This window comes from Pelophylax lessonae (genome assembly GCF_965119305.1).
Source record: "Pelophylax lessonae genome assembly, chromosome: 6".
NCBI classification, from domain to species: domain Eukaryota; kingdom Metazoa; phylum Chordata; class Amphibia; order Anura; family Ranidae; genus Pelophylax; species Pelophylax lessonae.
In genome coordinates this window covers 41,912,414-41,927,637 of record NC_138773.1, presented here as the reverse complement: position 1 = coordinate 41,927,637, position 15,224 = coordinate 41,912,414, and the positions used below count along the sequence as shown (strand labels likewise).

Below are 15,224 nucleotides of genomic sequence, written 5' to 3'. Positions count from 1 at the left end.
CAATTTGACTGAGGGCCAGTGTGAAATGGCCCTCACAGTAGTTACTCGCTAGGGGGAAAACCTCTGGGGGAATCAAGCAAGGTAAAGGATCTGGGGGTCCTAGTAGATGACAGACTCAGCAATAGCATGCAATGCCAAGCTGCAGCAAGCATGGCCAGCAGACTATTAGCATGTGTGTAGCACCCTCCTAGGTAGGTGCTAGGAAAATGCATCTATTGCTCCTTCTGCTTATCAGGGCAGCCTGATCTATTAGGGTGCCTGTTGCATGTCTCCAGGTGGGATTCACTGAGTGTGAGAGAGTGCCCCCACTGCATCTGATAGGGGAGCCTGTTGGACAGTGGAGGAAACCTTGCCAGTGACACACTGGCTTTTATGGGAGTCCCAGTGGGAGGGCATTCTTGCAATGCATCCTGGGATTGCTCATAAAAGCCTGGGGGACATGTGACAGGGCGTCTTTGGCAGGAAGCAGAGTCCCAGGAGGAGGCAGATGGCTGTCTCACCTCCTGCTGTGTGTGAGGAAGGTGGTCTTAGGCAGTCGGCCTAGTGAATCAGGTGTGGAGCTGAGCTGCAGAGGATCCAATGTAGCTCATCCCTTCTCCTATCCAAGTTCTCAAAACTACAAAAAACCAAAACCCCTAGACTGTTTCTTGACTGAGGCAAGCACTTTAAAGTCGCTAAACTATTGTGTTGTTGCCATGGGTAACCCAGGGGAGCCTGTAACCAGCAGCACCCAAGGGAGTAGTGCTACATGTGTTAATAAAGATATTTACTCAAGAGATAAAGCTATAATTCTACCACTTTACAAAACTCTGTTAAGGCCACATATTGAGTATGCTATTTAGTTCTGATCACTAGTCATCAGGAAGGATGTGCTGGAACTGGAGAGAGTCAAAAGAAGGGCAACAAAGCTAATAAGGGGGCTGGAGTTATGAGTAACGACTGTAAGGATTAACCCCTTCCTGTCTAAGCCTTTTTCTGATATTTGTTGCTTACAAGTTAAAATCAGTATTTTTTGCAAAAAAAAAATTACTTAGAACCCCCTAACATATTTAGCAGAGACCCTAGAGAATAAAATGGAGATCATTGCATTATTTTATGTCACACGGTGCAGCGGTCTTTCAAATGCAATTTTTTGGGAAGAAATACACTTTTAGGAATTAAAAAAAAAAAAAAAAACAGTAAAGTTGGCCCAATGTTTTTGTATAATGTGAAAGATGATGTTTTACGCCCAGTAAATAGATACCTATCATGTCGTGCTTTTTGCACACACTTGTGGAATGGCGACAAAGTACAGTACTTAAAAATTTCAATAGGTGACACTTTAAAAATTTTTAAAGGTTACCTGTTTAGAGTTAGAGGTCTTGTGCTAGAATTATTGCTCTCGCTCTAACGATCACGGCAATACCTCACACGTGTGGTTGAACACTGTTTACATATGCGGGCACGACTTATATATGCGTTCGCTTCTGCGCGCGACCTCGGAAGGACAAGGCGCTTTACATTTTTTTTCTTATTTGTTTGATTTCATTTATTTTTACACTGTCCTCCCTTAAAAAAAATTTTTGATCACTTTTATAAGGGATGTAAACATCCCTTGTGACAGTAATAGGCAAGGATAGGTACTCTTTATGGGAGGATTTGTGGTCTAAAAGACCCCAAACCCCTCCCACTGCACTTAAAAGCATTCAAAACACCAAGTTTGGCTGTTTGGAATACTGACATTTTTTTAAAAATATGGCACCTTTTAGGCTCCAGTAACGGGAAGTGATGTCATGTCATCACTTCCAGGTCTTTACATCGGAGACCCAATCAAAGCCAAATCTGGCTTTGTTGGGGTCTTCGGCCAGCCGATGGACATGCCGGCTGGTCACTCGGGTCTCCCAGTGGGATGGGAGACCTGGGCAAGAAGGTGGGGGAAGGGGGGGAAACGTCCCCTCCTGCTCCTTGTAATGACAACCAAGTGGCTGCTCAGTCGCATCGGTTGTCATTACAAGAAAGCCGACCGTCGACTCTAAACAACGGTACCGGGGTGATGACTCTAGCTGCACCCATCACCCCAGTACAAACCCTTGGACCCGAGGCCGCATATTTGCGTTACGTCGATGTGAAGAGGTTAAACCTATTCTCTCTGGAAAAGAGACGCTTAAGAGGAGATATGATAGCGATAATCAAATCCATGAATGGTGACTCTAGTATTGGGAGGAAATTATTTAACCTGAGTTCTCCAAATAAGACACATGGCCACACAATGAAGTTGGATGAGAAGCAGTTCAATCTTAAACCGCATAAGGAGTCCTTTACAGTTGGTAAGGATGTCGTAAGGATGTGGATCCAAAAAATGTTTAGATGTGTTTCTCAGAAAACACAAAGTACAGGAATATTGAAAATAGTAGTAACAGACTCAGGGCTGCTGTTAGAAATCACGGGGCCCCGTATAGCCTACCTGGCAGGCTCCCCCTCCCCCCGAATATATCAAGAAAATATTTTCACTAAAAATACACTAAAATCATTATACGTGGACACTAACATAACAGAACACATATGTGAATTAGCCCATAATTGTTTTTTCCATTTTAAAAAACTATATATACTGTATATATAATTGTTTTTAAAAATTTTAAAAATGTTTAAAATTATTTTATTTTACATGTTTTTAGAATGATTTATTACAATGTTTAATAATTAGTATTTTTTTTTTTACAATTAATTTTTTTACAGAACAGCAGAGGTGGGGGACTCGAGTCACATGACTTGACTTAAGTCAGACTTAACCGGTTGCCGACCGCCGCACGACTATATACTGCGGCGGTCAGCCCCGGCCAGGCAGAGTGACGTATCGGTACGTCACTCGCCTGTCACTGACTTGCGAGCCTATCGCGGGCGGGCGCGCGCCCGCCGAGGCGCGCGCCCGCCGCGGCTCGTTCACAGGCAAGTCAGTGCGTGTGACCGGCGGACTCGATGTCCGCCAGTCACACTGCGATCGCTCCTGTGAAGGGAGAAAGACAGAGCAGCTTGTGTAAACAAGCTGCCTGTCAGTTCTCCCTGTGTAAAAGTAAAGATCTGTCCGTTCTACTATGTAGAACGGTTGATCTTTGCTTTTACACCAATAGGAATGTCCCTACACAGTAGAAAGCACGCCCCTAGGACACACTTAACCCCTCCCTGTCCAATAAAGTTAACCCCTTCCCTGCCAGTGTCATTTTTGCAGTAACAGTGCATATGTATAGCACTGATTACTGCAGTAATGTCACTGGTAACCCCAAAAGTGTCAAAAATGTCAGTCAAGGGTCCGATCTGTCCGCCGCAATGTCGCAGTACCGAAAAAAAAATCGCAGATCGCCGCCATTACGCGTTAAAAAAAAAAACACCAAAAATGACAAAAATCTTTCTCTTTGTTAGTAAACGCGATAACTTTTGCGCAAACCAATCAAAATACGCTTTTTGCAATTTTTTTTACCAAACATAGGTAGCAGAAAACAAATTGGCCGAAAAATGTTAAAAAATTTTGATTTTTACTTTTTTTTTGGGGAATTTCATATAAAAAAATGTGAAAAATATTGTTATTTTTGCAAAATTTACGCTCTTTTTTTGTTTATAGCGCGTGATCAAAAAATCGCACAGGTGATCAAATACCACCAAAAGAAAGCTCTGTTTATGGGAAAAAAAGGACGTCAAATTCGTTTAGGTACACCATCGCACGACCGCGCAATTGTCCGTTAAAGTCACGCAGTAAAAAATCGCAAAAAAACCCCTGGTCCTTTAGCAGCCAAATCCTCCGGGGCTTAAGTGGTTAAAGAGGAAGTAAACCCTCCTCAGGAAGTTGTACCTATAGGTAAGCCTATATTAAGGCTTACCTATAGGTACTGTAAATATCTCCTAAACATGTACCGTTTAGGAGATATTTACCTTTAATGCAGCCAGTGACGTCACTGGCGCATGCGCTCTGAAGGAACGGCAGATCGTGCCGTTCCTTCAGAGCCCCGTGCCGTGACCGTCGGCTCCCGCGCGCGTGCGCGGGAGTGACGTCACCGCGGCTCCGGCCAATCAGATGGCCGGATGCCGCGATCCCGGAAGACAGGCGACTATACATGTCGCCCGTCATACAGGTAAGCGGACGGCACGGCGGGGGCTCGTTCTAAGGTAAGTATTTCATAATGAGCTAGTATGCGATGCATACTAGCTCATTATGGGTTTCTCTTTCAGGTTGTAAAGAAGAGGAAAAAAAAATTTCTTGGTGTACAACCTCTTTAAGTCACCAGTTTGAGGACTTGAGACTTGCTTGACTAAAATTAATAAAAGACTCGACTTGACTTTGACTTGGTGTTCATGACTTTAGACTTGACTCTGACTTGAGACATATGACTCGAAATGACTTTACTTTTTTAAGTTATTAAATATTTGCATTTTCTCAAGATGTGTTAAAGCAAAATGAATGTGCCTGTTATGTTTCTGACACCACAGTCACTTAAGACACCTCAGTGTGTTCTGATTTTTAGGACACTGGCTGTTTAACAATGGAAATACTTAACATGTTTTTAGTGACCGTGGTGTTGAAACATGACCGGACGAAGGATTTTGAGCTGTTTGGGCATTCAAAGTGTTTCTTTAATATGCCAAGAAAAAAGCACTAAGCAGTTTTGTTAATGTTGAAAATAAAACAAAACCTTTCCTGACCACTGATTTTTAACTGATTTAAAGGTGAAAATTGGGGTAGATGAGTATTTTGACTTGATTTGTGACTTGACCAAAATAAATGACTTGACTTGCTTGACTTCTAGCAGGGACTCGACTTGACTTGCTTGATTTTCGCCACAGTGACTTGGGACTTGCTTGAGACTTGAAGGTTAAGACTTGAGACTTGCTTGTGACTTGCACATGTGTGACTTACTCCCATGTCTGCAGAACAGGGAAGCCTGCAGCGCTGCAGGAAGATCAGAAGTAGGCAGAACAGGGAGGGGGATTGGTGTCAGAGAAACAATTACAGGAATGATGCCCTGTGTCTGTGCCTCTCCCCGCAGTAGCTGAAAGCTGGCATGAGTGGGAGAAACTGGCTTTCAGAGCCGACCAGGGCTTCCTTCTGTAATTGCCCCTCTGCCCGACTGCACCGATTCCCCATGCTGTTGGGCCCTCCTCTGTGCCCGGGCCTCCTACAGGAGAATTGGTGACCCCCCCCCACCCCCATCAGCGGCCCTGAACGTAAACACACGCAGTCAGGTCAAACTGGATGAACTGGTATCTTGATTCAACCTTACCAGCTATGTAACCATGTATGTACTTGTTTTGCGTCATTTGTTTTTCTAGATCATCAATGTTACAGACATCACGGTTTTTCTTTGTTCTAGCAACATACCTTGCATTTTTTTACAACCCGTACTGTTTATTCAGTCATATTGAAAAAAACAATAATTATGTGCAATGTTCCTAAAAACCAAAACAAGCAAATACATTTCTGTGTGATATGATAAGATGATTGCTGATTAGGTGCTATGTGATTCTGCAATGTTTTTTCCGAGGTATTCTATTAGGAGAGTTTTTTTTTTCAAAACTTTTCTGACAAACTTTTAAGTGCAAGGAGTTACATAGTATTAAAGGGATAATGACAGTAAAGCCAGATACACACTATATAATTTTCTTTAGATTTTTTCCTTTAGACTTACCAAAACCATATAATATGAGGTCAGACCTAAACACTTTCAATTTGTATGCAATCAGGCCGGCCCGTACACTACATAGTTGAAGGTAAATCTAAAGGAAATCTACCAACAAAAGTTGTATAGTGTGTATCCAGCTTAACACTTATGATCACCATTGCACTGATAGTCACATTTGTATCCCAGATGTATCGTTTACAGTCCAAGTTAGATTTTGCAGTTACTATACTCTCTCCACTTAGATACACAACGGATTCTGCTCGGCCCTCCCACCAAGACCCGAGAGAGAGGCCGGTCTAGGGAATATAAATTATATACTCTAGATATCAAAGTGTGCTGATGAGGTTCTGGGTATTCATTCAGATATATGAGAATGACCTGGAAAAGTGCAGTGGGCTATAAGATGGGGGGCAATTGAGAAGAAGAGGAAAAATAGGGGGAATTTTTCGACTTTTTGGGGGGGGGGGGGGGTTATGGAAGATGTAAAAATTAGGAGCGTATGGGGGAAAAAAGACAGAGGCAAAGAACCGGAAAACCCTGTGATAAAAATATGGTAAGACAAGGAGTGGGAAAGGGGATGTTTAGGACATGGGGGGAGGCTCCGGGGGGGTTGGTGAAGACGCGGGTCCCTTAAACATGTCTACGATATGACTGCATTAGGGTATATAATGGCAATCTTCCTGAGAACAATGTGGACCTTTAAAGCATTTTGTTGGGTTTGTTTTGGCTTTAGTCCTTTACTATCTGAAATGTAATCATGGTTTAGGAAGCTGAGGGGGGTGGTACATTAAGTGTTGGTAAGAAGCTGTATATTTATATAGATGCCATTTGTACCAGGGCTGGAGGAAGCGGGTCATGTTATTATGATTTATGTTAGTTAGTTCTTCGATGGTGGCAGTTGAATTTATCTGGGAAAACCAATTGAATGGTTGACAGGTATTGTGATTTCAGCAAACGTAGAATTAGGATTAGCTGCATTCAGGAAATGGGGTATCAGTAAGAGTGTGTATTGTTTCATGTTCCTGTTAGTTTGATGCAATAGAGACGGGGCTGGGTAATGTAGCGTCAGTAATTTTGGTGATGAGGCAATGTATCTCAACCCAGAATGGTTGTATCGGCAAACATTGCTACCAATTGTGGACAAGGGTACCCTCCAGTTCATCATGGCATCTCTAATATTTCTCTGGGATGTTCAGAGATATTCGATGTAGCATTGTAGGGGTTCAGTACCAGTGGGGCCTGAGCTTGTAGTTAGTCTCCTGGATGTTGACCTTGATAAAGCTTTTAATAGGCTTTCAGTTATTGGCCACATCTTGATGTTTTAAGGTATAGGTCGAGATTTGTTTCCCATTCTTGGGAGCAGGATACGTCGCCAGAGGAAATGGATTGGGTCAGACCTGCATATAGAATTGATATTAGGTGTGATATTGAATCAGTTGAAGAACAAAAAGTCTCAAACATTGTGAGTGTACATGCATAAAGTTGTCGGTGTTGTGGGGAGTGCAGGAAGTGTTTGAAAATACCTCCAATACAGCCTTGGTTTGTCTTCATTGAGGGCAATTAAGAGTGTTTAGGTCATGAAGTGTGCCTTTCTCAAAAAATATCTGAGCTGTAAGTTTTAAAGCCGGGTGCCATGTGTTCAGAAAGTTTTTCGATGAAATTATGCAATTTATATTCTTAGCTATGTCTTATGAAATGTGTCTGATAAAAAAAGATAAAAATATCATATAGTTTTGCATTGGACAAAACAATCAGGTACTCCTATTGTGTTATGTGTGTGTCTCTTCCCATTAGGGCAGTTTCGGTGTTTGGGGGAAGTGACCTGGAGTGAGAAGAATCTTACAGAATCCATAAGGCACTTTAAGAAGCAGCAAGGAACCCAACAAAAGGATTTCATTGTTCCTGTGTTTGTTTACAGGTAGGCGTGTAGTGAGAAAATAAATTTCATAATGGCATAGTTTTAGGTTGAAGGTTAAAGCCATTACAGCATGAAAAAAATTACTTAGAGGTTACCCAATGTCATTTTACATGTTTTACATAGTCCCATGCTGAAATCCTTTCCCTGCATTAGGAGGTACTGTATTATGAGATGATAGATTACCTTTAAGTTGAGCATTTTAGAGGCCTCCCCGGCTAGGTTCACACATGTCTATTGTGAATTTGCCCTCTGTTTTTACTGCAAGTTTCCAAAGCAGCCGTTTAGCAATTGAGCTGCAATTTGGATATGGTTCAGATGTGAATTTGTGGAGCTGGCAGCCACCAGCATTGCTTTCGAATTTGTGACAGGAGTCACTTTGGCTGGGGGGCTTGTGAAACCAAGATTACTTTAGAGAAGTCAGGAAACTCCTTGTCCAGCTTCCCCGGCCCCTCTTATGTGTAAGTCACCCTGTGTCTATTAGGGGCACAGGGTGACCAAGAACCCCAGTCGGGTCTGCACTAATCAGATTCGCTGTACAACCACACTGGACTCATAATTTCATGTTACCCCGGTTATCCTGGGTTCTATATGTGTGATTTGTGTTGAAAGAGTGAAGGGCCTCATTCAATTGGGACAATAATATTTATGGACAATGTCACCTCAAGGGATATATAGAGATAGACAATTTGACTTTTCAGATTGCTAGAATATTGCTGGAATGTCTCATAGACCTTTGCTAGTTAGCGAGGAGGGGTGGAGTCTGTTATTGTTAAGTACCTGTATCCCATTGTTCTATTGTTTCTGTCTGCCTTAAGATCAACCTATTATGGGATGTATATGTGTATGTGGATTGGCTGCTAAGGGGGAGGGGGGATTGTCCCACAGTGTATATCTCTTTGTGCCTGTGTTTGAATAAACAGTTTGATTCTGGTTGACTCCAGAACTTGTACTGTCCAGTTCTTGGGGTAACTATAGCCAGATTCATGGATCTCATGTTCCAGAGCTTAGGAAGCAGCTTCTTGGCAGAGATACCCAGTCAGGGTGTCCGGGGTCCATCACAGAATTGATCGCACAATAATCTGATTGTTAGTACACAGCTTTCGAAAGCTGATCACCACATTTCGTCCAACAAAATCCGAAGGGACAAACTCGAAAAAATTTGTCGTACGATAGCCTGGCGAACAACAATCGTTTGATCAGTACAGTACGCATCCGCTAAAAATCGATAGACAAAGAACACGCAGGATCAGAAACACAAAAATAATCTGGAAAAAGCCTGGCTGCCATTGTTTTTGTTTTCCACTATCCAACACGTAGCTATGCAACCAGGAAGCTTTTCCAGAATTATATGAAAAAAATCATATGATTAGTACGCATTGTTGAATTCGATATTAGTATCATGCAACAAAATGCGAACCATAAATCGTCCGATTTTCTGATCGTGTGTAGGAGGCATTAGGTTCGGTTCACACTATGCAATTTGCTTTTGGTTGTTTTTGTGGTGCTTTTTGCTGTGTGTTTTTGTACACATGATTTTACAGCAATTTGCGCTTTGTGTTTTTATGCGCTTTTGTTTGGCCAATCTGTTGTTGGGCAAATTAAAAATCGCAAAACGCAGCAAAATCACACTACATGTTTTTCTGCAGCTTCTCCATTGAAACCTATTGAACCTAAAAAGCAAAAAAAGCACCGCTTTGCGTTTAAAAAAGTCCCTGACCGTTTCCAAAAAGTGTGTGAACGTGTCCTATAGGAAACCATGTTAAATGAACTGTAGTGCGTTTCTGCAACAAGCACCAAAAAGCTCATGATTGTGAACCGAGCCTAACGGAGCAAGCTGGGAAGATGGCTGCAGCATCCTTAACAATGGATGACTCAGGGGTTTCCCACTGAATGTAAAATAAAATAAAAACCACTGGCAGCAAAAAAAAAAAAAATTTGAAATTCCAGGTCTGGTATGGATTTAAAAAAAATGACAAAAAAAATGGTGTGGGGTCCCCTAAAATCCCAACAAAGAATTCATTCTCTCCTTAGATCTTCCCTCTCTCCGGGCTGATGCCACCCACTTATCCTAAACACTGGGTCACAAAGCTACGTACTTATTTTAAGGCTTCCAGGCATCATCCTTATATTTCCAACTGGGGAGGTTCCCAGCTAACTATGAGCTCTTTGCTTTGGCCAAGGCACCTCACTTGACTGACTATTGGTAGCTTTGATCAAGACCTTGGGTTCTACCTTTTGTGTCTTCTACCTATACGGCTACCTTTGGACCTGGCATGAAGCTTGCTGTACAAAGCAGCTATGAGTGTGAGCCCATGTTTATCTTCTAAACAAACTTAAATAACAAAATTGCTAAGTTTTTGTTACTTTTTTTCAGCTGTGATCGTATATGGAATCCCATGGATGGCTCTGAGATAGAAAACATTTTCACCAGTGTGCACCAAATCACAGGTAATCCCAAAACATTCACTTTTGGGTCTCTGAACAGTTTTGCAGCAACCTTTTTAGGATGTTCAGTTTCCTGACAATACAAATAACGGTGACCACGAACATTGACCCTAGTCAGATCTTCCTGTATCCTGGTATTGTTTAACCACTGGCTAACTGATGTACATATTAACACATCCTGTCAGCATGTGGTCATTACAAGATCAAGGTTGCAGTTGCAGCATTTTGTTTTCAGTCGGGGATCGGCTGTTTTGCCAAAGTGATCACTTTTAGTGTTGTAAAATGCTGCCCCCTCCTTCCTGCTGCCATCCACAGTGGTCCCCAGGCTTTCCTGTTCTTTCAGGAAGTCCAGGACTGTGATTAGCAGCCAGGGAAGATGGAGAAACATCAATACCCCATCTCCTCTGTTACAAATGAAACTGGAAGTGACAATGATTTCGTAACAGATAGGGAACTAGCTAACCAAGCACACTCTGTGCTTGGTTAGTTGCATTGGAGGGCAGGGGAGACATCAGGTGTCTAACAGACCCCTGATGTCTCCATAAAGAGGATTTGTCACTAACCAAAGCTGTCACATAAGGCTGTTAGCCACCTTGTGATAGCAATGAAGTTACATGAAAAAATACAAAAAAAAAGTATAAAAAATGTAAATAAAATACAAACCCGATTCCAAAAAAGTTGGGACACTGTACAAATTGTGAATAAAAAAGGAATGGACTAATTTACAAATTTCATAAACTTATATTTTATTTACAATATAATATAGATAACATATCAAATGTTCAAAGTGAGACATTTTGAAATGTCATGCCAAACATTGGCTCATTTTGGATTTCATGAGAGCTGCACATTCCAAAAAGGTTGGGACAGGTAGCAATAAGAGGCCGGAAAAGTTAAATGTACATATAAGGAACAGCTGGAGGACCAATTTGCAACTTATTAGGTCAATTGGCAACATGATTGGGTATAAAAAGAGCCTCTCAGAGTGGCAGTGTCCCTCAGAAGATGGGCAGAGGATCACCAATTCCCCCAATGCTGTGGCGAAAAATAGTGGAGCAATATCAGAAAGGAGTTTCTCAGAGAAAAATTGCAAAGAGTTTGAAGTTATCATCATCTACAGTGCATAATATCATCCAAAGATTCAGAGAATCTGGAACAATCTCTGTGCGTAAGGGTCCAGGCCGGAAAAACATATTGGATGCCCATGATCTTCGGGCCCTTAGACAGCACTGCGTCACATACAGGAATGCTGCTCTATAGGCCAAAAAAGAAGCCATATGTAAACATGATCCAGAAGCTCAGGTGTTTTCTCTGGGCCAAGGCTCATTTAAAATGGACTGTGGCAAAGTGGAAAACTGTTCTGTGGTCAGACGAAACAAAATTTTAATGCCTCGTACACACGCAACGATTATCGGCCGACCAATCGTCGGACTTTTGTCCAGAGTGGTGTTTTGTTGGTTGGAATGTGCTCTAGACTGCACACGAATTTTCTCGGCCAACAAAAATCTACTTCAGAAGTGATGTCATGTGCTGGTTTACTTTCCGTGTGTTTTTTCTTCTCTGAGCATGCCCAGTCTTGTTCATCAGATTTTTGTCTGCTGAAATCTGTACTGACTGACCGAAAATCGGCCGTTGTGTTTACAGCCAACAAAAATTTTATAGCTTGCACACCAGATTTTTTTCGGCCGAAAAGTCGGAGTCGGTTGTCGGAAGCATCATACTAACAAGCCGAAAATCGGCCGATTGGACGTTGGCTGAAAATTCCCGGCCAATCGATGCGTGTGTATGAGGCTTAAGTTCTTTTTGGAAAACTGGGACGTCATGTCATCCGGACTAAAGAGGACAAGGACAACCCAAGTTGTTATCAGCGCTCAGTTCAGAAGCCGGCATCTCTGATGGTATGGGGTTGCATGAGTGTGTGTGGCATGGGCAGCTTACACATCTGGAAAGGCACCATCAATGCTGAAAGGTATATCCAAGTTCTAGAACAACATATGCTCCCATCCAGACGTCGTCTCTGTCAGGGAAGACCTTGCATTTTCCAACATGACAATGCCAGACCACATACTGCATCAATTACATCATCATGGCTGCGTAGAAGAAGGATCCAGGTACTGAAATGGCCAGCCTGCAGTCCAGATCTTTCACCCATAGAAAACATTTGGCGCATCATAAAGAGGAAGATGCGACAAAGGAGACCTAAGACAGTTGAGCAACTAGAAGCCTGTATTAGACAAGAATGGGACAACATTCCTATTCCTAAGCTTGAGCAACTTGTCTCCTCAGTCCCCAGACATTTGTAGACTGTTATAAAAAGAAGAGGGGATGCCACACAGTGGTAAACATGGCCTTGTCACAACTTTTTTGAGATGTGTTGATGCCATGAAATTTAAAATCGACGTATTTTTCCCTTAAAATGATACATTTTGTCAGTTTAAATATTTGATATGTCATCCATGTTGTATTCTGAATAAAATAATTCCTAATGGGTTTGTAAATAAAAATGTAAAAAATATAAAAACACTAACAGCTAATTTTAATTCCCATATATAGAGCCTGTTCTGCTACACCTTGTATGGATAGAATGGAGCATACAAATGGTTAGGTTTAAAGCTGAAGTTTAGTCATGAAAAATAAAAAGCTTTGGCATTTAAAAATAAAAAAGCAGCATTCGCTGCATTACCCTTCATCTGGAGCTGTACTGCAGTATTTTTCTCCACCACTAGATGTCATTAGTCTTTTGGGTTGAATGCTAGCCAGTATCATTCACCTGGGCGCCCAGCCTTTTATGGATCTGCCCCCTGGGACAAATAATCACACTTTTATAGAATAACAGGAGAATGCAGCATCATTCAGACCTGCCCGCTACAGCAGCATTATAAGGAGGACCCCCCCAATAAAATTATGCTTAATCTGAGCATGAAACCTAGTTTGCCAGAAAAGGGAAGGAGGGGGGAATGCAAACTTTCCTCTGAACCATACCTGGCCACATGCCCTTATCATGGAGGGATGCCGTACCAAAAAAGAATCCCCCAGGCAAAGCATCTTCCCTGCAACCCTGGGAAGCCTCTTCCCTACAACCCTGGACAGTGGTTGTGGGGGTCTGCAGGCAAGGGGCCCTATTGGAATCCGGAAGCCTGTTTACTAATAAGTCAGTTGTCAACATTGATGCCCACTGCCCATTGAAAAAAAAACGGCACACAAGACCAATCCCAACAGTACTACTCGCCTACACGTCACTTCCCGAGCTATCATCAGTTATATAATGGAAGTAATGACGTAATTGCCCATATATGGTGATAGTCGTTGTTGGAAAAAGGTTATTGTCTAAATATGGCCATCTGACCATATTTAGACAATGATGTAACCCCTCTGATCCCTGCCCAATTTGTTTAGATGGCTGGGTATCCCTGGCCATGTAAGTGAATGAAACAAAAATAAGTGCACGGGTCTTCTTTAAATGCAATAACAAAGTGAAACAAAACCATGTAAGTGAATGGGCTAGGTGACATCGGTGACTTTAAAGGATGCTCCCTTAGTAACCATGTGCAGCTGGAAGCTGTCATGTTCGTCCATGCCTAACGCACTAAAGGTTCAATGTTTGAACTAGCTTAAGACCAGCCAGTGTTTGTTCCAAAATTACGTTCAGACAGAACACTGAGCTTATCCCTTCTGAGGATGTAGGACTTTCATATATTCGTTTTTGTCTTTTCTAGTCAACAAATATAAGTATCTTTTTTCAGTCTATGTATGTAATTACATATGTATGTATGTATGTAATGGTGTCAACTATAGTTTTGCTACTTACTTACCAAATTTCTTAATTTCCTTAGGACAATTTAGAGTATAAAGGCCCGTACACACATAGCGATTGTCGGCCGTAAATATTCGGCCACCGTCCGATCGGCCGATTGTCGGCTTGTTAGTATGATGCTTCCGACAACCGACTGCGACTTTTCGGCCGAACAGAATCTGATGTGCAGACTGTGGACAACAAACAAAATTTTTGTTGGCCAACACCAGAACGGTCGATTGTTCCTCAGTCAGTACGGAATTCGGCCGACAAACAGCAGATGAGCAAGACTGGGCATGCTCAGAGAAGAAAAAACACACGGAAAGTTAACCATCACATGACATCACTTCTGCAGTCGGCTGTTGTTGGCCGACAAAATTTGCGTGCAGTCTTTAGCACTTTTCAACCGACAGAACAGCACCGGACAAAAGACGGCCGATCGTTCGGCCGACAATCAGTGCGTGTGTACGGGGCTTTAAAACAAAAATTGTGCTTTGGGAGTAAATATTTTAGTAGCTAAAAAGTGAATTTAACGGCAAACAATTTTTGGGAAACGTGGAAGCTTGGCTTGGTTACAAACAGTCACATTTCTCTTCAAAACAGGGACAACAAGCATACTCTGTAATCAAATAAAAAATGTCATTTTGATTTACAGGCATCCAACCTATTGTTGTGCTCACGCACTGTTCCTCAGGGAATTGGAAGAAAATTGAGGCCAAATTTGTAGAATTTGGTTGCACACGCTTGGTGGCCATAGAAAATTACACTGAAAGTAACCAGACCCAAACCAGAGAGACAGACAGGAATGTCCTGAAACTTCTGACAATGTGCATTGATGAGGCGGAGGCTGGAATCGGGAAATTGGCAAATCAGAATCCTTCAAGGAGGTTAATCAGGTTGATGACTGAGCAAGTTGACCAAGACTTAAAACTGCTGAGACAAACCAAGTAAAATATGAAAAATGTATGAAGTAAATTGTGCTGAAAGCAACAGCCCCCTCATTGATGTTTTTGTATTCTAACATTTTCTAAAATCTCATTGTATATTATTATTATTATTATTAATAATAATAATCATTAATAACATTTATGGTTAAATGTAAGCTTTTTCAAAAAAAATCAAAGAAGACATTTAAAGGTTGCTTTTCCCTGTAGGATCTGCTACCCACTTCTCTATTTTTTTTATTTTTTGTTTATTTACATTAAATAAAGCGAGACACACCAAATAAGACTTTCTGTTTCCTTAAGGCCCCGTTCACATAGGGCGACGCTACTTCGCACCACGACCTCCGAGGTCGCGGTGCGAGCAGCGCGCCGCGACCTCGGAGCGGCCGCCACGGACTTCATAACATTGAAGTCTATGGCGGTCGCCTCCTGGTCGCCCCAAAGAAGCTCCGGACCCTTTTTCTAAGTGTGTC

The 15,224-nt window shown here is 42.0% G+C and overlaps 1 protein-coding gene across 1 annotated transcript in view; it reads left to right on the top strand.

The window, feature by feature from the left end:
- LOC309557672 (uncharacterized protein) overlaps window positions 1–14,758 on the top strand; it is a gene marked incomplete at its 3' end in the record, with an annotated part of 34,599 nt that extends 19,841 nt beyond the window's left edge. The window contains exons 2-4 of the mRNA XM_082260458.1: window positions 7,446–7,569; window positions 9,944–10,017; window positions 14,463–14,758. Coding sequence (XP_082116584.1) covers window positions 7,446–7,569; window positions 9,944–10,017; window positions 14,463–14,758 — 494 coding nt within the window. The remainder of the gene's footprint in view (window positions 1–7,445; window positions 7,570–9,943; window positions 10,018–14,462) is intronic.
- Between the last annotated feature and the right edge of the window lie 466 nt (window positions 14,759–15,224).